At 43.2% G+C, this 22,521-nt stretch overlaps 1 protein-coding gene across 4 annotated transcripts in view; it reads left to right on the forward strand.

Moving 5' to 3' along the window:
- TNR (tenascin R) overlaps positions 1 to 22,521 on the forward strand; it is a 171,403-nt gene that overhangs the window by 114,977 nt on the left and 33,905 nt on the right. For all 4 annotated transcript variants that reach the window (XM_075616653.1, XM_075616652.1, XM_075616651.1 and 1 more), the window contains 8 exons: positions 5 to 274; positions 897 to 1,082; positions 5,734 to 5,823; positions 7,822 to 8,085; positions 16,474 to 16,740; positions 17,829 to 17,948; positions 19,071 to 19,214; positions 21,955 to 22,074. In XM_075616653.1, coding sequence (XP_075472768.1) covers positions 5 to 274; positions 897 to 1,082; positions 5,734 to 5,823; positions 7,822 to 8,085; positions 16,474 to 16,740; positions 17,829 to 17,948; positions 19,071 to 19,214; positions 21,955 to 22,074 — 1,461 coding nt within the window. The remainder of the gene's footprint in view (positions 1 to 4; positions 275 to 896; positions 1,083 to 5,733; positions 5,824 to 7,821; positions 8,086 to 16,473; positions 16,741 to 17,828; positions 17,949 to 19,070; positions 19,215 to 21,954; positions 22,075 to 22,521) is intronic.

A 22,521-nucleotide genomic window follows, 5' to 3' on the forward strand; every position in this document is an offset into this window, starting at 1 on the left:
TAAGTCATAGATGGCCCTTCCCATGTCCTAGTTCGTGATGTTTTAGACACACTAGCATTTGTAGAGTGGACTCCAGCCAGAGCAAAACTCGACTTCATCCAGCTGCAATATGGACCAGTCAATGGGGAAGGGGGAAAGACCACCTTCCGCCTGCAGCCTCCTCTGAGCCAATACTCCATGCAGGTCCTACGGCCAGGCTCACAGTATGAGGTGTCAGTTAGAGGAGTCCGCGGAGACACCCAGAGTGACCCAGTCACTGCCATCTTCACTACAGGTACGTACCCAAGATCACAGCATCCACTGGGTTTTAGAGGTATGGTAATGGACCCACAAAATAATGTATCTTAGGTCCCATCTGTGATCTGCACAACATCTGTGAGGGAAGAAATAACACATGATAGAATGGGCAGGAGGTCCATTTGTACCGTCTGCCCTTCGAACACTGACATTGTCATCTATTCTAAACCTCATTTAATAGCTCACGTGTATTGCACGGTACTCCGCTGGTCATTGGTACGTCATTGGTCTACAGTTTAAACAGTGTCAACTATGGATGGGCAGCTTCGTGTGTTAGAGACCTAAACTTCAAAAAAAAAATTAAATTGAGCCAAAACTTGAGAAAGGCTCATGCTTGGATTCATTTTTGGGGGGTGGGGGGGTTTAATAAACGGGGAAAACTTTTAGAAAAACTTCCAAAGTTCATCCAAATTTCAACCACTCTAATGTTAAGCCACAACAAGGACCAGCAAGTCATTGCAGGGCAGTTTGCTGTTGGTACCTCCAGCATCAAAGGTCATACAGTACATGAGGTTTAATGCACCTGGGAAAGCTTACTCTACCTTCTTAAAACCAAAATCCAATCGTGTGTATGTTTTTCCATCTCTTCCCCCATCCAGAGCTGGACGCCCCAAAGAATCTGCGAGTAATATCTCGGGCCTCATCCACTCTGGAACTGGAGTGGGATAACAGTGAGGCAGAGGGTGAGGGGTACCGTGTTGTCTACAGCACACTGGCTGGGGACCAGTACCATGAGCTCAGGGTGCCAAGAAACAATGGCCAGACAACCAGAGCGACGATGACTGGTGAGCCATTGGTGCAAAGTCAATAAACCCAACATTCTGGTACTTGCACACAGAAGATCATATATATTAAACCGAAACAAATAATTGTTCTGTTGTTAAGGTGATGCTAAGTGTTATTCTAATCATGCATAGTGTGAACAAGCGATTTCGAGCTAAATTAATACAAGGAGAGGCTTTTTCATCTAACATCTCTACACGTCAATATCTCAAGATGCTTCAATCCATTTTTCCACATGTGCATCAGTTTCCGTTGTTGTGACTGTCAGTAGGAAGAGTTGGGGAGGAGTTACATGATGCACATTTTGTAATCAAATTTTGTGTCTCTGTGCATCATTTTTGTCCTACTGTACTTTCTGAGAGGCAGCATAAACCCAAGTCTACCAATGTACGAAAATTCATTAACACTGATGCAGCCCCTAGAGGAAAATGGTGCAACCTCAAAACGTAGACCCTAAAGCATCAAGGTACAGATGTAGCCAAACTGTCTCTAGCACCAGGACAAGCTGCAGTAACGCGGCTGTAGCGGTCACGGCGCCGGAGGATTAATGCTGTGGAAGGTCTGGTTTGGAAGCATGGAACCCTCGGCGGCGATGTCGGAGCCGGAACTGTTTCCATAGTTGCGGATAAAAAAGGCAAAAAGTCGCTACACCTGTACTTTGCCACTATTTGCACCTCTTGAGAGTTATACAGAGCGGGTTATATGAAGCAACAGAAGTAGGGATACGTTACCTGACATAATAATGGCATGTACCACGTCTCATTTTATTCCCTTCTTCCCAATTCACTGAAATTCTCAAGGTCTGAACTAATAGATTTGTGCCAAATAAAAATGTAAATCTGAGTCGGATGCTAAAATTCAGACTAGCGCCAAGATGCTCATTTTGGGAGCTTTAAATCACTCAGGTATATGCTGAGGGATACAAGATCTAGGGGTTAGTGATATATTTTTGGCTCCATGCACATTGACCATACAACGTTTTTAAAATGAATATAACAGTATAATTGGGATGAGCATTGCTAAACATTTGTAGCTTTTTCAAGCGCTTTCATCTCAGTGAATACTACCACTGCCGTCCAATCCATAGCAATAATCAATAGGGAGAAGGAGTGGCTCAATGAGTAAAGACACTGACAGGCACCTTGGCAAGTCACCTTACCTCCCTGTGCCTCAGGCACCAAAACATAGATTGTTATCTCCACGGGGCAGGGACATGTGCCTGCAAAATGTCTCTGTAAAGCACTACAAGAACATGCTATTATTATTAATAGCAAAGTGCTTTCTCACACTGGGCTTTCTCTGTTTTTAAAGGGGTTTTGGGCTGGTGGAACCCTAGTGGTGGATAGCAGGGTCAGCAGGTGTAATTATTGAAATGCTGTGTTTTGATTAATTATTGCAGAATTGCAAACTGGTGTTCTCAGATTTTTGCAGTGGTACTTTATGAATGCTTTAATTTCCTGTGTTCTTGAAGGAACAAATACTTTAACATTACACATAAGGTTTGGGGGTTTTTTGCCCCGATTGGCAATATCACACTTTAATGAATAAACCTCATGCAGGTACCATGCAACACACGTGTACTGTGGCTGGACGTATGCAGACACTACCAACACAAGCCAAGTGTTGGGTGTACTGTAAGTAATACAGTTAGTTAAGGAAGGATAGATGGATAGTGAAGGTTCAGAAGCTTTTATAAGAAGGGAATATATTAGCAGCAATGTTTTTAATCAATTGAAGAAGAAAGGAGTGTATGTTGGCGACAGGCTGGCAGAAGGCCGCTGATGGCAAGGCAAGAAAAGAGAGATTGCTTATAGGATTCTCGTATGTTTGCACGCTTCAGTGACTGTGAGAATGGCGCACCATCAAAAATAATGGAAACGACAAGAAGAGGGGACACATAAGAAACGTATAGTATATCTGTGATGCATGTGGATAATAACAGAGACAGACAGGTCAGAAGAGCAGGGATTATCGGTATTATCTTGTGTGGCTGGATGGACGTGGTCAGTGAGTAGTCGATGCAATTCTTTCGGTGTAATAATACTTTGGGTGGTTTCTTTTCCACATCAACATACAGAAATTAGGAACACCGTCCCATTTAGGCAAAACAAATCACAAAGCTTTCCCTCTTCCTTTTTAACCAGGTCAGTCTGGGTTAATTAGGTGCACCTGAAGATTGCTTAGCTGGAGGAGTTAACCTCCCACATACTGGAACACTTGCATTCTGCAACTTCCTGCAAACATACACACAGTCTGTGTTTCAGTCCCACAAGGTACTATATACAGTATGGTGTATTATAGGATGGAAGACTTTCAAGCGCCGGCTGTGTTACGGAGGTAAATGGACCACACAAGACACAGATAGATGGCAGGTGCCCAGGAGCTGGGAATGACAGGGAAGGTTACCATCAATTGTCTATTTGGTGACATGGTGCATGACGAGATGTACTGTAAGGTGACCATGTTTGCACTGTACTGTATGTTGTGGAATGAGGTTGGCCATCGGCTGGCTGCAGTTTATATTATGGTACGTAAGGTGGCCATAGGTGAGCTATATGGTATGTCATGGTATGGAAGGTGGATATGACCTCTTTTTTTGTATGTATTGGAAGGCAGATACCTATGAAGCGGTTATATGATACATTATAAGAGTGATATATGATACATTATAGCAGTAATTCTCAAACCCTTCCTCTAGACCTTTAGCCAGACCAGATTTTTAGGACAAACCACCAATATAATATTAATAGACAAATGAGGTCCATTTACCTGTGTGTAAATGCCTTGGTTAGTCCTAAAACCTGGGGTGGCCAGTTGTCCCGGAGGTGAGATTTAAGAATCTCTGATTTATAGCATTTCAGACAACTGTGATCTGGCTTAATGGTATATTACAGGGAAGCAAGTACCGATGACCTGGTTACACGATAGATAATAGTATTCCTGACAGCGGTGATTTGGCTTGATGGAATATTATTGGAGGCAATGTGGAGGTGGGTGTAAATTTTCTTTATAGAGTGATTTGTGCATCCCAAAGAGAGAGATAGATCTATCCAAGCACACACTCTAGCCCATTTTTCAGGGCTCCGAAACAAACACGATGTAGCAGTATGCAGTATAGTGCTCACATTGTGACACTGTGGCTTTTCTTTGATATGATGAATGATGGTGTAATAAAATGCAGTTAACCCACACTGTCAGACATAGCGTAGACCTCATAACCCTACACAGCTTTGTTTTTTTGTTTTTCAACTATACCTTTCTTCTTTAGGTGCTAGAGGCCTTTACACAACTAATATTTAGAGATCTCTTCAACAAGTGTTAAATAAATGATATTTGTCAGTGGCATTTTATTTTATTCACTGAGATCACATTTGCAGTTTCCATATATTGCTGTATTATCAATGTATTAAACCACCTATTTGCACTTCACCTTTCAAACACATTATTCTAATAATTAAATCATAATAATAATAATGGTTTGTTCTTGTATAGCGCTGCTAGTTTTACGTACTGCTGTACAGAGACATTTTGCAGGCACAGTCCCTGCCCCGTAGAGCTTACACTCTATGTGGGGGTGGAGGAGGTGGTACCTGAGGCACAGGGAGATAAAGTGACTTGCCCAAGGTCACAAGGAGCCGACACCGGGAATTGAACCAGGTTCCCCTCAGTGGCAGTCAGTGTCTTTACTCACTGAGCTGCTCCTTCACCCTACCATTATAATATAAATGATATTATTATATAAATATTAAATATAATATAAATCATCAGTATTATATTATTTTATTATTAATTCACCTGCTTTGGAGGTACCAAAAAGTAAACAACATTACAGGTGAGGGCTTTAGATGCAGCTCAAACATGTTCGGTAAGTTGGAACTGAGAGAAACATGAATCTCTTAGCTTCTGTGTACCAAGGTACTTTGCACCTATATTGTCTCTCTTGCATCTGGAGTTAAATGATACAGATAATAAAATGTATATATTCATTTATTTGTCTGGGGCTGTCATTGTTCTCATTTTATATACTTGAAAAAAGATCTGCCAAGGATCAAGCCGCCAGAAACTTGATTAACAAGTGTCATCCATTTAACGAGCTATGAAGAGAAAAATGATACTTGCCCCCCACCCCCGAGCCCCCCTCGTTTTTTTTTACAGAAATCAAACTAGGGGCCCTCCAGAGCTTAACTAGCTATTTTTAACTCCCGGGGCTTAAGATAATTACCTATCAGGTTGGTGGTGTTTTCGCTCCCATTCTGGAAATCAAAATGGCTGCCAAATTGGCCTTCAGCCTATAGGAAGCCGCAAAGTCATTGGGGGATAACGTTGTGGCTTCCTATTAGATGACCCCGGTGACCATCTGTAAACTGCCAGGGAGAATGCTGCCAACTAAAACGGTACGTATCTCAGGAACCAGAGGGTCCCGCGGCTAAAAGTAAAGCGGTATCGCTCAGTAGCTCCGTCGGGTCGAATTCTGTTTAAAAAAAATCAATATTAAAAACGGAGGTTGCAGCTTTAATGTATGTAAAGTCTCAGTTTTTGAAATATAGATGTATAAAGTCAAAAACAAAACGATAGTGCAAATAGCTTTCTGGCACAATGCCCAATGGATGGGCTCTTGTCCGTATAACCACTCTGCTTCTCTGTTTGTCCCAGATTTGATTCCAGGAACAGAATATGGCGTGGGAATTTCTGCCACCCGGGATAACCTTCAGAGCGTCCCTGCGACCATGAATGCTCGTACTGGTGAGTGATGTCATTGCATCTGCAGTTGAAACAGTGCGTGTGCAGACCAACTGCCCCATCACGCCAGCATCCCATCTCCAGCAGTGGGAACACCAGGGCTTGATACCACCAATTACGTAATCCCTGCAGGACTAGGAGGAAGTCTTAGGCCCAAAACCTTTTCCTCCACCTTGCTAATAGACATTTATAGACTTGTCCTCCATGAGTGTGTCCAATCTGTAACTACTTTTTTCAGTCACAGGTAAGATGTTTTTCATTTCTCTATTTTTATAATTTGTTTAATATATGTCATGCGACATGTGATCATTTCCGTGGTTAGCCCGCTTGTGTGGACATCTTGTAGTAGATAACAGTTCCTTATTCACTTTTGATTAGACCATTCTTGATTTTTTTTACTCTTCCATCATATCGCTCTTCAGTTATCTACATTCCAAGCTAAAATAAACAACCTACAACATAGCCCAATAGTGAGCAATTTGTGTCCAGTCGTCCCCTAGAACATATTTGTGATCTATTTGTAGACCCATTAAACCTGTGTAAAGTATGTGACTGCCCTTATTCTGTAATGTGGATACAATTCTAATAACAGAGACCATTAAAGTTTATGACGAGATGAATACATAATCGTTTTGTATGAACTGTCTATTGCAGGGCTTTTTTGAGCAGAGGCACTTATGAAGGATTTAAAATATCCTGGGGCCCCCCCTGCTCTTCAGACCTCACTCATCCCCTCCTCACTTACATGCATATGCACTCACCCTCCTTTCCACAAGCACACACCCAGCACACTCACCCACTCTCTTCTTACACACTCCGCATTCACCCTTACCCTTTTACTAAACACATACTCCACACTTAATCCCCTTCTCACACAGCACACTCACTCAGAAACACACCCTCCCCCCCCCCTGGTTCTCTTACTTACACCACACACCTTCCCCCAATACACACAAAAGCACTAGCCTCCTTCACGTGCCCCACACAAAGTCATCGCACACCCCAACACATAAAGCCACTACACTCTCCTGCGCACACAAAGCCCTCACTCCTTCCCTCTTTTCTCCCACACACCTCAAACATGTCAGCTCCTCAGTGGGCGCATCCTGCCCTGTCTGGAGATAAACTCCACCCCACTAAGCAGTAAGCAGAGTATTTGCCCTGGTTGTGAAGCACTGGTCTATAGTATGGAGTAACAGGACTAAACTCACGTTGAATCTTGTCTAAGCTATTGCTTTCCAACAGAATACTTCCTATTTGCTGCTTTCTTGCTAATTATAGAAGTTATAACAGTGTCACATATTGTCGTACATGTGAGTAGAATACTGCTTCATTTTTAATAGCACTCATACCAGTGCCAAGCACAGATGGCCACTTCTTTGAGAATTTGGCTTCAATTATTATTCTGCTTTATAATTATTATAACATTTATTGTATTTTTATATAGCATCAGCCATGCATGCAATTTGAAACACAGCACAAACATACAGTGCGAGAGAGAGCGCGATGGAGATAAAAAAAAATAAGTAAATAAGGCAATGGGAGTCCAGCCCAGTAGAATTGACACAGTGATTTCTCTTATTTTATTATCCACCAGGATTTCCTCTTGATATGATCCACTTGCTAACATTTGCCATCACATTAATTGATGATTACGTTGAAGAGCCTATAAAACTGGTTAGAGATACTAAAGGAAATACATATTTACTGTTACATTTCCAGCTGGGTTCCCAGTTCATATTCTTATAGTGACGGCGTTTGTAAATGCAGATCTACATCCTGATCATTCTGTTCTTTCAAATGTCATTCAATATGGTTAAGGAATAACACACTATTTAAAAAAAAAATGTTTTTACCCATGGGGAACCCTATAGGTTAGTCTGAGGCACCTTTGGGACGCCAAGTGGAAAAACACAAGCCCCTCTTCAATATCAGCCATCTTCTTCTGCGTATTGAGTGAGGGCCACTGATTTACAATGCACTGTTTGTGTCCCTTCTTAGATCTGGATAATCCAAGGGATCTGATGGTGACAGGCTCCACAGACCGAAGCATCTCTCTTCTCTGGACAAAGGCCCAAGGTCCTATTGACCATTACCGCATCACCTTTACCCCCTCCTCCGGCATGGCTTCTGAGGTCACGGTCCCACAGGACACCTCACAGTATGATCTCTCTGACCTGGACCCCGGGACAGAATATACTATCTCCGTTACTGCAGAGAGAGGGAGGCAGCAGAGCAGGGAGACAACAGTGGACGCGTTCACTGGTAAAGCTCCACTCATGCTATTAGCTCACTTATTATACTCCCATAAGGCCCTACAGCTTCCCCTACTATTCTATTATTTCCCCCAAACACACATACAGCACTGACAATGTACATTAATCATGCCATGCAGAAATGTCAGTCTACTACCTGCTTCCACATACTACTGTACGTGCTCAGTGCATCAGATTCCTGCTTTACAGCAGCCCCGGTGCTAAGCTTGGTTAATAAATATCCCTTAAAGATCACTGCACATTTGTAGCACTAAACACACCCTTGGGTGCCTATTCATTATACTAAGGTCATTTTCTCATAGATTTGCATCTCGCCTTATTATATTATAGACTATATTAGGGAGTTATCGCATATCCAAACCATTCAAAAACTGCTTGAGATACGCAACTTTGGTATGTAAATAAGTAGAGATGTGCGAATGTCTTCAAAAGTATCAATTTTCCATACATTTTGCGAAATGTTCACAAAAACGCCCCATTGCTTGAAAAATGTATGTATGTATATCTTTATCTATATAGCGCCATTAATGTACATAGCGCTTCCCAGCAGTAATACAGGTGACAATCATATAAATAACAAATAATACAGATAACACATAATGGCAAGAACATAAAAGTGACATTTAGGAAAAGGAGTCCCTGCCCCGAAGAGCTTACTATCTAAAATAGCAAAACATTTAGCAAATTGAGGGGGGAGACAGAGAGATAAGTCCTACTTACTGTAGTATTGGGCCTATTGGTTAATATTTTCTTCAGACATTGGAGTGCCACCATGTGAAATAGTAAAGGAGATGTAAAATATCGTGTAGTTCAAAACACTTGTGGGGTGAAAAAAAACTATCTGTATGCACTCACATTCAAATGAAATATTCATGCTTTTCAGATTATTATATCATCTGTGTAGTTCACCATCTCAGGATCTTCTTGTCATCTATTGGAACCTTTTTACAATATTGGAGAAGAAAAAAAACCGAGACAAAGGGATAAAATATAGTGTAGTATATTTGACTTATTTTTATCCTGTGATAAATGAATCAGTTGTAGTGTGTTCTGTGAAATAATAACCTCATTAGGTTATAATTATCCTTCACCTTTGCCATCTGACTAATCAATAGTACTATAATAACATGCTATAAAGAACAAATGGAACAAAGGTAGATGAATAATCTGCTTTTTCAACAGTTTTTGCTTGTGTGTATATACTGTATATCTAGATAGATACCAAGAAAGAAGAAAAGAGGCTGGATGCACTAAAAACAGTCTGTTTAATATCCAACGATTAAAATCACACTTTCATCAGTATCATAGAAAAGTTACATATACACCCGCCTCCATGGGCCAGAAAAGGTATGGGAGACAGATCTAATAGGAAAGCTGATGGTCGTTTTGGGTTTAACCAAATGTTTCATCAGGGTGGAAGAGAGTACAGGCAGTCCTCGGTTATCCCATGGAATCCGTTCTGGAAGTAGCGTTGGATGGTGAAACCGTTGTAAAGTGAGTCCCATGTTAATCAGTGGCGGTGAGCGCTGGATAACGCATTCCGGCATCGAAAAACAGCCCATAGGGAGGCATTGTAAAGCGTTGGATATGCCATTCGTTGTACAGTGAAACGTTGGATAACGAGGACTACCTGTAAGCTGACTACACCCCATTCGTTTTATAGTCAACACACGCCTCACCATATCACAGTTTCTGGTTAAACATCACTGAATTAACCCTTAGTGCAAAAATAACACCCCCCCAAAAAGAGAGAACATTAAAAAAAAATATATATATATATATATATATATATTATATATATGAATAGGTAACAAAAAAATAACAACCAGTGGGGGGTGAGACTTGGCGCAAAGGTGAATTGACGATTGATAGTGCCGCTTCGATTCCAGGAGGATTTTAATGCCAGATATATGCAATTTTAGCACCCCGAGGAGGGGGGGGGGGGGAGGGAAAGGTTGTGCTATACTCAAACTTCAAAAACACCATCAAGGAAGAGGTCCAGGAAGCTGTGATGGACCTCCAAGGAGATGTGGTCCAGTTACAGGAGCGTGAAAAACAAAATGGTTGAAGTGGTTGCCACCCAGGTGCTTTACCGTCTCGGTTCGAGGCTGGCCAAGATCGAGCAGTGCCAGGAAGACCTAGATAATCAGTCTTGCAGAAAGAATTTGCGCAACCGTGGAGTCCCCAGGACCACTACCTTAATACCCGCAGCGCCTCTTCCTGCTTCTCTGCCCAACATTTCACAGTCATAGCTTCTTCTTGAAATAATGCATAGGCCTCTCTGACCCTGGGCACCCATCACGTGGGCTTCGAGGGATGTTATCCTACGTCTTCACTATTTCCACATCAATTAATCCATTATGGCAGATAGATGTTGACGGGGCCAGGCTGCAGATCTTGGCTGACCGGTCCACGGTGACCCTGCAGAGGTGCAGAGATCTCAGGGGGGGGTGACAATGCCCTCCGGGAGGGAAATGTCCGGTACTGATGGGGCTTTCCCTACCATCTGATTGTACTGAGGGATGGCGCATAGCACCCCAGGATGGAGGCCAGAGTGCCGGTGGGTGCGCCGTGTCAGCCTGTGATATTGATGTTTTATAGGCTAAAGTTGCAAAATTCCGTCCATTATTGAAATCCCTGCTCTCTGATTGGTTAAAATTCCGGGCATTATTCATTCAGTAATGCCCAGAATTTTGGGCAACTTGCCAGTTCACCTTTCACAGATGCAGGGGGAGCGCTGAGAATTTGAAATAAAAAAAACTGCCAAATTTAAAACTAGCAGTAAGTACCTCTCCTGGTCCAAGCTCCAGCTGCACCTTCGTTCCTCTCACAGCACAGCAGCATATGCAGTCTATCTCTCTCTCCCTCTCTCTCACAGCACAGCAGCATATGCAGTCTATCTCTCTCCCTCTCTCTCTCACAGCACAGCAGCATATGCAGTCTATCTCTCTCCCTCTCTCTCTCTCACAGCACAGCAGCATATGCAGTCTATCTCTCTCTCCCTCTCTCTCTCACAGCTGCGAGTGCTGTCAGAAGCTGGTGGGTCCCAACAAGTAACTTTGTTACTTGCAACAAAGTAATGTTTCTTAGGCCTGCACAACAGGCCAGGTTTTCAGGATATCGCTACTTCAGAACAGCTGGCTCAACTAGTGGCTCAGTATGAGTGAGCCACTAATTGAGCCAGCTGTGCTGAAGTAGGGATAACCTGAAAACCTGGCCTGTTTGTGGCCCTCGAGGACTGGAGTTGTGCAGGCCAATATTTGTTTTTTATTTAGTTTGTAGTTAAAAATCACTGTCCCCCCACTTCTCTTCCCATCTCCCCTCACCTCTCCCCCCTCACCTCCCCCCCCTCTCCCTCACCCCCCACCCCTCTCTCCCCCCTCACCTCTCTCCCCCTCTCACCTCTCTCTCCCCCCTTACCTCTCTCCCTCCCCCTCACCTCTCTCTCCCCCACCTCTCTCCCCCCTCCTGTCTCTCCCTCACCTCCCTCTTCCCCCTTCACCTCTCTCTTTTCTACCCTCCTCCACCTCTCTCTCCCCCTCCTCCACCTCTCTCCCCCCTCACCTCTCTCTCCTCCCCCCTTCACCTCTCTCTCCCCCTCCTCCACCTCTCTCCCCCCTCACCTCTCTCTCTCCTCCTCCCTTCACTTCTCTCTCCTCCCCCCTTCACCTCTCCCTCCTCCCCCCTTCACCTCTCTCTCTCCTACCCCCCTCACCTCTTCTATTAAGGTAATTTATCATAACGTTAAGGGCTTTAATAGCCGGCCGAATTGCAGGCTTGCCTTTGATAAATATAAGAGGGAGGCAGCTGACATAATATTTATACAGGAGACACACTTCAGCGGGCAATTTGTCCACACACATTTTCCCGCAAAGAATTCTCAGCGTGGCAATTTTTATTAATAGCGCTATTCCCTTCCAACCTAACGTGATCAAGAAGGACAGGCAGCGTAGGTTTATATGTAACAAAAGCAAAGTGCAACTCCTATAGGCAGGAGCTGCAGAAACTCCATACAGAGGGGCAAAAAAGTATCAAATGTATTAAATGCCCATAATGATGAGAAACATATACATAAAAAAGAAATTAAAAACATATAAACAACCGTGCCCGAGTGGCCTGTGAATGTATCCGTGGTACAGTTGAGTGCTGTAAGGTTCCTGAAGTGTTAAATAAAGGCGGTGTATGAATATAACAGGTAAGTATAGCAATTACACATACACAAACATGGAGCAGGATTCAAAATAACAGGAATTCATTAAATAATGGAGGGGTAACATGAAGTCCCCTCCAAAATAAATGGATGCCTGCATGCTTGCCGGCGGGGAACTACAAAGGGTCCAACAAATGAAGCACGATTCCAAGGCTTAGGCCGTGATTATACAGCAAAACGCGCACGGTGCCGTGTGCAGCGGCGCTGCGTGCCTGAAAAACAACATAAAAAAACAATAGCCGCACTTACACCTGTTGCGGCGTGCGCGCAGCGTGGAACTGCAGGGCGGCTGTCTCCTCGCGTGATCCTCAAATTTGTTCCTGGCTGGTGACGCTGCGTCACGTGAACGGTTCCAGCCAATGAGGGCGAATTTCTCACGGCCACGCCTCCCTGTGTCCGCTTTTCAGTTTCCCTGGTATAATCAAGATGCTGCTCGGAGGTAGCGTGAGGGTGACGTCACCGGATCGCGCTGCCGGGTTAGTGGCATCTGGTATAATCGAGACCTTTGAGGTAAATACTGTAACAGTGTATGTAGCGTGAGATAAACCGGGTACAGGGGCTCCCTCCCTAGTGCAAGGATGCCTAAAGATGTGAATATCCATTTAGAACATATGAAAGATCTCCAGCTGGTGGACCTTTGGAGAACCCTCGGCCAGGGACTACACATTCTTTTCAGCCTCACACAACTTCTACTCCCACGTGAATTTTTCCCTTATTGGTGCCTGCCTGATAATCTCAGAGCTCGCAGGCTGCCGTTTCTAACATTACATGGTCGGATCATGCCATGAACGATATCTTAATTCCCAACCTTGTTCCTCTCATCACTTTAAGGGATGATGTCACATCCTTTTGAACTAATGTAGCCAATCACATGGTACAGGTCTTCAATCCCATTGGCTGTAATACCATGTGATCTAGCCATGTAGTTTTAAAGATGTGACGTACCTCCCTTGGAGATGGTGGGGTGGGGGGGGGGGGAAAGAGGCGGGCACACGATACAGCATCCAATTGGATTGGAGCTGTACCACCTGACCCTAAAATTAGACGTCACAGGCCCTATATAAGGCCTGTTCCATCTCCTTTTACCTCAAGAAGACGACGAGACAACATCCATTGGGGATTTAACATGGGGCACTTTGGATTGGCAGATGAAGAAAGAACATTAAAGAAAATAATTACAGATGAAGATAGAAGACGGTGATAGAAGATAAAAGATGATTTATTTTTTTACCTGATGCTGGTCTTCAAGGTGGATGGCGTTGGATTGTGGGTGATGATGTCACTGTACGAGAGCTTGCAGATATGCCAGGATTCGGAGTGTGTAGACTTCTAAAGGTAAGTAAAATATTGAATATCTGTAAATGTCTTTTTTCAGGTTTATTCATTGTATTTATTTATTTTTCATGTTTTTGCTTGCCCATTGACTGATATTGTGTTAATCTGTGCCCCTTTAGGGTACTGATAAATACAGTGACAGCCAATGCATTTTTTGGCAAATGCTTGTTTTCTATTGATTGTTATTTTTTCGGTTTCTGCTTATTGTTTGGATTAAATTATTTTGAATTTGGATGGCTTGTTTTTAGTACTTTTTAAGATTGGTTAGCGTTTTAAATTCATTATTTGCTTTGTTGGCTACTGGTTTTATTTATTTAATTGATTGGTTAGATGGATGTTTATTTATTTGTATACTTATGTTTTGGAATAACATAATTGTAATTATTTTGCTGTTTTAGTGATAGATAAATGTAATTAATGTGTAAATGAGGCTTTTTAGTTCTTTTATTGTTGGGGTGTTTAGGTGCTTGTGTATTTCTTTGATTATTGTGTATTTTTGGCCTTAATTATTTTTATTAGGTTGACCATTGAGTGATATAGTGGCTTATTATACCCATATTATATGGGTATGATATATTGCTGTGCCAATCAATTGGTACACGGTAGGTATAGTGGGGTCAGTGTGGGTAGTTATCCTCCCGGGAGGGTAGCGGGGGTTGTTAACACCTTAATTACTATAGCGGTTATTAACGCTACAGTGATTAAGGGGTTTGGGGCCATTAGATTGGGGTTTTTTTGTATTCTTGCTGGCATCGGAAGACATGGACCTGGAGTATGCTGATGAGGATGCCCTTCATGATGGCAGGGGTAAGTTGAACATTTTATTTACTTTATTAATGCTGGCTGGCTAATGTTTAATTTTATAATGGGCAAATGCACTATTATCCATATGTGGATAATAGTAATTTTGCCCATTACTGTACTATATGTGTTTTGTTGGGGGTAGAGGAGGTGGGTAGTAGGGTTGTTGTGTTTTAAAATATTTATTGTGCATAGCGAGGATGAGTGAAGTTGGCATTTGACCCTTGGTGGGTGTTTATACCTACCGGGTGAGTAGCAGGAGGGGTTAACCGCTTCATTACCTTAGCGCTATTAACTGCTAAGGTAATGAAGGGGTTAATGCCACCTGCAACCCCCGTGCAAGGCCTAAACACCCACCAAGGGCCAAATACCACCTTTACCCACCCCCGCTCTTTTCCTGGTGGGAGGATATTGAGAGGAAATCGCCATTCTAGAGCCTTGACTAGCCCCGATAACCTACTCGTGGCTACTAGAATTGCAAGAATGTGACAACCTGCCGATAAGTGCCGAAAAAGGCTTTTATTGGCCACTTATCGAGGATTACTTAATAGCAGTAGGCCTTTTTGGTGAAAATGCCTTGATAAGTGGCTTATCGAGGCTTATAGCATACGCCCCTATGTGTCAGCACAAATTCAAGACTCTTCAACAAATAAGTCCATTCATTGCTACAATTTGACTTCTCCAAAAAATATTCTATTGCCTTGAGGCCATTCTCACATCAAATGTTGCTATAGAAAGAGACCATGTTGGTACTTGCAAAACGATAATTACTCATCCAGTTGAATTTGTTTAAAATGTTAAAGGCATCCATAGTGTCCTTGAAAAAAGATGGCAATTCATAAACAAATTGTCTGAAGTGTGCATCCAAGAACTTAGAAAGGGGCTTTGGCTAAGCTACTGTACCTACTCCTGACAGAACTGGCCTGCCAGGTGGCGTATCAGGATTCTTCTATATCTTGGGTGAGAAATACCACACAGGAGACCTAGGAAACAGAGGATATAAAATGTTATCTTCTTCCATTGACAACAAACCCATTTGAGAGGCCTCTATTAAGTGTTTTAAGATCATTTTCATACTGTTTAGTTGGATTATTTTTCTGATCACTTTAGATTATGCCAGTGTTTCCCAACTCCAGTCGTCAGGGAACCCCGTCAGGTCTTAAGGATATCCCTGCTCCAGCACAGGTGGCTCTGTCAAAATGACTGAGCCGCTGATTGACCCACCTGGGCTGGAGCAGGGATATCCTTAAAACCTGACCTGTAGAGGTTCCCTGAGGACTGGAGTTGGAAAACACTGGATTATGTGAGATTAAACCAATTTTTTTGTTCTTATCATACACTTCTAGAACTTGTTTTTTTTAAACATTTCCTGAAGATATCTACTCTACTACCTACTATGGAATAGTAGGATTACATTTACTTTGGCCTTAAAAAAAAGATGCTGCATGAGTTTAACCCAAATATGTTGATTCTTGTTCATCAAGTAATTCCCATAGATCCATGAGATAACTCTGTCTGTCTGTCTGTCTCTCTCTCTCTTTCTCGGAACACTAATGAGTCTCTGTATAAGGGCAAAAGTAGTTACTAAGGAAACATACTGAGCCACATGGTGCTATTCCAAAATACACCTCCAGCAAAGGAAGGCACCTTATACATTATTCACTTAAATAATGGGACATAAGGTGTCTTCCAATGCCAGAAGATGTGGATTATGGAATAACACCGCTTAGTAAATATAAGACAAATGTTTAAAAATGTATTTATAAATATTTACATGTATCTGATTTTTTTAAAGACTGGAAATCACTTATATTTAATTTAACCAATTAAACTTGGCACTATTAATATTATTATTTAACTTTGCTCCTAGAGGACTGCCCCTCTAAATCGCCTAGTTGTGTAAACACCACCCTACTGTTTAAACCCAATATTAGCACCACAAAGAAATGTCGTCCTAATTCCCACAATGTGGTTTCACCCTCAAAGTATTATTTCCATGTTGTTGATGCCAACAGTCTCTTTGATCGGCAGGTTTCCAACCAATTACACAGCTTCATTTCTCTGGGATAACAGCATCCAGTGTGAACGTGTCATGGACTGACCCTTCGCCCCCAGCTGACCGATTCACCCTGAGCTACACGCCTATCGGGGGCACAGACCCCATTCAGATCTCTCTGGACCCTTCACTGCGACAAACCAGTCTCTCTGACCTGCAGCCCAGCACAGAGTACCTGGTCACCTTTCAAACCGTCCATGGGACACTCAGAGCAGAGCCAGTGGAGGGAACCGTCACTACTGGTGAGAGAGGTGAAATAGGGGGAAAGCAATTGTCTGGTATAATGAGAGAAAAAGGTTACTTATAAATAATTCATTCTTGCATAGTGTTGCTAGTGTTTACACAGTAATAAATAGTAGAACAATACAGCTATAATGTGTTCCATTGTATGCCCCATGTGCATCAGCTTGTGATTCGTAGAGTGTCGAGAGGAGGAGTTGGGGAGGAGTTACATGACACACAGATTATAATAAAATGTATTAAATTCTACGCCTCTCCACATCAGTATTTCTTCCTTCTTTCTGCATCAAACAATCTGCCAGGTCTGAAGTGACATAAACCATCTCGTTTCGAAATCTGTGCCAGATGTTAGAAACTGGAGCAACAAACTTGTTACATTTGAGGCAGTTTGGAACCAAAAAAAGGCAATGCATGAAAACCAGGTTTCTGTGTGTTGGTACTAAGGATTAGTACATTTACCGATTCTAAATCTAAACTTCGCAGATTCCGTGTTCAATTCACATTCCAAGTCATGCAGTTTGAGAACTCGACATTTGGTTCGAAGTCCGAGTTGAACTTCGGAACAGATTTTCGAATCCAAGCAAAACTATTTTTTTTGCTTTTGTTTTTTTAATAACATGGTCAAACTTTTCACAAAGACCTGCAAAAAAATGAAATTTAAACCAACTTTTGAAGAAGAAAAAAAGTTTTTTTTCTTCCATCATTTTTTAAATATTGAAAAACCACAACCAATCGAATTTTATCAAAACAAAACATGAACATATTTTAGAATAAAAAACAAAACACCAGTGACAGGGCCCATCCTTAGCTGATGCATAGAACCCATTGTCCCAAAGATATCAAAATCAAGGTCACATTGAGGTGGAACTGGATTTCAAATCCTGGAGTCTCCCTTATTCCTTTCCTCGTAGGGCCCAAGATCCTCAACTTTCTCTGCTCAGGGGTCTTATTTCTCTTCCCCCCAGAATTCTCACTTCTCTCTATTCCTAGATGTATCACTTCTCTCCCTCTCCAGTAGTCTCACTTCTTTTCCTCCACAACAATGCCACTTCTCTGCCACCCCAGGAATCTCACTTCTCTCCCTCCCCAGGAGTGGCTCCCCCGGGGAATGTATCAGTGGCGAATGTGACTGAAGACTCATTGACCGTGGTGTGGAAACCACCTCCCTCCTCCTTCCATCATTATCGGATCTCCTACCAGTCTACTAAAGGTAGGCAACATGGGAGTGGGTCAAAGAATCCATTTCCATGCATCTTCCACCACTTTTCAGAGTTATGTCAGTGTCTTGTTTCTTCTTATTAAATTATTTCATCATGGGATCTTATGAACACAAGAGTGGGGTTACCATCAGACCGTCACCATTATATTGGCTTCCAGTCCCAAAACTGGCAACTTTGGGAAGACTTTACGTCTTTTGAAATAACTAAAACAAATGGTACATTGTCAGGTTTATCTTGGGCTATTCCCTTCTGGCAAAATAGTGATGGCATTGTACGGAAAATAATATTTTGATGCAAAATTAATCTCTATAAGCAAAACAGAGAAGAAACAGAAAGTGGTCCATAAAATGCACTTGAGACTCAATGGATACAAAATATATTTAAATGTTTTATACAACTATTGGCATAAAATGTAATGGATTAAAGCCCATAAAATCTAAAGACCATAAGATAATGTTCTACAGTGACTTGCCCCAGAGTTACAAGATACTGAGACTGGTCCTCAATCCAGCTTCTCCTGGTTGAGATGATATTTGGTATTTATTCACCCCTTCTATTAATGCAGATCAAATTAATGCTGTTGAAAGATTCCTAGCTTGCTTCTTTAACAAAGACATGTTTATAGGGTGGGTGGCTTAGGACATGGCAACACCTCAGAGTTATCTGAAGCCCTCACAATTAATGCTGCTTATACTTCCATGACTGTCCTGTGTCTCCATTCTTCTGCAAACTGTATATTCCCTCTGCTTTTGCTCACTGAGGCTCTTCTTGGTCTCTCTAATTCCTAGAGAACTCATGCTCAGTCTTCCAGGGCTATCAATAGGCCAGCTATTCCAGAATTAACACATACATAACCAGTTACCCCAGCGGTAATTATCACTAACATGGTAGGTTTGTGGGAATTAACTTGGGCAATCTGCCTTACGCAATACGCTGTGAAGCCGCTTCCTAGCACCGGAGGAGAGATCTGCTCGGTTCAAATGAGTGGAACACAATCTTTTCCAGCAGAGGGAGCGGCCCCTTCGGCCCTATGCAGTTAAGTTACATGAGGAAGGAAGACATTCAGGGAGATGCAGTTGCAATGTGTCAAGCTATGTGCTTGTTATATGCAGGGAGAATGGACAGCGTGGTCATTGGAAGTGATCAGACTCGGTACGCCCTGACAAATCTTCTGCCAACCACGGAGTACAGGATCAGCCTGAGCAGCGTGTGGGGGCGTGAGGAGAGTGAGAGGGTCAACATAATCGCACAGACAGGTGAGTGCTGGCACAGGTATTCCCCATTCTCATAGCAGCAGCAACTCAGAGCTCTTCTCACTCCATCCTGAGAACCACTGGCAGCTCAGTGCCCCCTCACACTATACTGAGGTCAGTAATACTTCAGTGCTCCTCTCACACTATACTGAGGTCAGTAATACTTCAGTGCTCCTCTCACACTATACTGAGGTCAGTAATACTTCAGTGCTCCTCTCACACTATACTGAGGTCAGTAATACTTCAGTGCTCCTCTCACACAATACTGAGGTCAGTAATACTTCAGTGCTCCTCTCACACTATACTGAGGTCAGTAATACTTCAGTGCTCCTCTCACACAATACTGAGGTCAGTAATACTTCAGTGCCCCCTCACACTATACTGAGGTCAGTAATACTTCAGTGCTCCTCTCACACAATACTGAGGTCAGTAATACTTCAGTGCCCCCTCACACTATACTGAGGTCAGTAATACTTCAGTGCTCCTCTCACACTATACTGAGGTCAGTAATACTTCAGTGCTCCTCTCACACTATACTGAGGTCAGTAATACTTCAGTGCTCCTCTCACACAATACTGAGGTCAGTAATACTTCAGTGCTCCTCTCACACTATACTGAGGTCAGTAATACTTCAGTGCTCCTCTCACACAATACTGAGGTCAGTAATACTTCAGTGCCCCCTCACACTATACTGAGGTCAGTAATACTTCAGAACCACCCTCACACTATACTGAGGTCAGTAATACTTCAGAGCACCCCTCACACTATATTAAGGTCAGTACCAGCTCAGAGCTCCCCTCACATTATACTGAGGTAAGTGCCACTTGTGGGCTCCTCTCGCACTATTCTGAGACCAGTATCACTTGTGTGCTCCTCTCACACTATACTGAGACCAGTACCAGTTGTGCGCTCCTCTCGCACTATACTGAGATCAGTACCACTTGTGTGCTCCTCTCGCACTATACTGAGGTCAGTACCACTTGTGTGCTCCTCTCACACTATACTGAGGTCAGTAATACTTCAGTGCTCCTCTCACACTATACTGAGGTCAGTAATACTTCAGTACCCCCTCACACTATACTGAGGTCAGTAATACTTCACAGCCACCCTCACACTATACTGAGGTCAGTAATACTTCAGAGCCACCCTCACACTATACTGAGGTCAGTAATACTTCAGAGCACCGCTCACAATATACTGAGGTCAGTAATACTTCAGAGCACCCCTCACACTATATTAAGGTCAGTACCAGCTCAGAGCTCCCTGTCACGGTGACTTTGTATTTTCCTAAAACTGTAGCTCATTAACCCCTCAAGCCCCAGTGTGTGTGTGGTACAGACACTGGCCCAGAACCAATACATTTACACAGGGGAATAAACATTTGGATATTGAAGCAAGGCAAAACACATTACTGGACCTCAGTCCAGTTAACCCCTTGCTTCCCTGATGAGAGTAGAGGGTGGCCAAATGGGGGTGTAACCCCTTTAATCTCGGGCCAAATCCTCTCTATCGTCACACTCCCCTCACATTATACTGAGGTAAGTGCCACTTGTGTGCTCCTCGCACACTATCCTGAGACTAGTACCACTTGTGTGCTCCTCTCGCACTATACTGAGACCAGTACCAGTTGTGTGCTCCTCTCGCACTATACTGAGACCAGTACCAGTTGTGTGCTCCTCGCACACTATACTGAGACCAGTACCACTTGTGTGCTCCTCTCGCACTATACTGAGACCAGTACCACTTGTGTGCTCCTCTTGCACTATACTGAGACCAGTACCACTTGTGTGCTCCTCGCACACTATACTGAGACCAGTACCACTTGTGTGCTCCTCTCGCACTATACTGAGATCAGTACCACTTGTGTGCTCCTCTCGCACTATACTGAGACCAATACCACTTGTGTGCTCCTCTCGCACTATACTGAGACCAGTACCACTTGTGTGCTCCTCTCGCACTATACTGAGACCAGTACCACTTGTGTGCTGCTCTCGCACTATACTGAGATCAGTACCACTTGTGTGCTCCTCTCGCACTATACTGAGATCAGTACCACTTGTGTGCTCCTCTCGCACTATACTGAGATCAGTACCACTTGTGTGCTCCTCTCGCACTATACTGAGACCAGTACCACTTGTGTGCTCCTCTCACACTATACTGAGATCAGTACCACTTGTGTGCTCCTCTCGCATTATACTGAGGTCAGTACCAGTTGTGTGCTCCTCTCGCACTATACTGAGATCAGTACCACTTGTGTGCTCCTCGCACTATACTGATACAGTACCACTTGTGTGCTCCTCTCACACTATACTGAGGTCAGTACCACTTGTGTGCTCCTCTCGCACTATACTGAGATCAGTACCACTTGTGTGCTCCTCTCGCACTATACTGAGGTCAGTACCACTTGTGTGCTCCTCTCGCACTATACTGAGACCAGTACCACTTGTGTGCTCCTCTCGCACTATACTGAGACCAGTACCACTTGTGTGCTCCTCTCGCACTATACTGAGACCAGTACCACTTGTGTGCTCCTCGCACACTATACTGAGATCAGTACCACTTGTGTGCTCCTCTCGCACTATACTGAGATCAGTACCACTTGTGTGCTCCTCTCGCACTATACTGAGATCAGTACCACTTGTGTGCTCCTCTCGCACTATACTGGGCCTCTCCTAACAGTAACTGGATCTATTATCAGTTTTTCCTTTCCTGTGTTCACCTGTAATCCTTATTTCTGTTGCAGCATTGGATCCGCCACTTGGTCTGAGCGCCAGTAATATCACCGCCACTGGAGCTGTGCTGCGCTGGGAGCCGTCACGGACAGACGTGCAGAGCTACATTATCACACTGACACACCACACAGGTCAGAGGGAATCACACACACGCACACACAATGTGCATATACTAATATTATGAAGGTGACGTCATTAAATTAGGTGCATGTTTGTTTTTGTTGAGACTTTGTATCTACCAATATACTGTGGGTGGTGAGTATATGTATGCTGCAGCCTACCTGCATATGCTTCTTGCCCACATGCTGCATCATTTCTATCCCTTTGCAAAACTTTGTCATGTCTTTACAGCTGCATACGTCCATAAGTGCCTGTCTGCACAGTTGGATACCTAAATAATCTCTGTATGCCTGCCCAGCTATATACCTACTGTAGATAATGTCTCTGCTCAGTTGTATGCCTGAAAAATGCCTGTGTGTGCCCAGCTGTATACCTGTCTATACGTACATGTATATTCTGTACCTGTATAATGTCTGAATATTGATATACAGTAGCTAGATACCTGCATAATGTCTGTA

Source organism: Ascaphus truei, chromosome 10 (genome assembly GCF_040206685.1).
Source record: "Ascaphus truei isolate aAscTru1 chromosome 10, aAscTru1.hap1, whole genome shotgun sequence".
Classification (NCBI taxonomy): domain Eukaryota; kingdom Metazoa; phylum Chordata; class Amphibia; order Anura; family Ascaphidae; genus Ascaphus; species Ascaphus truei.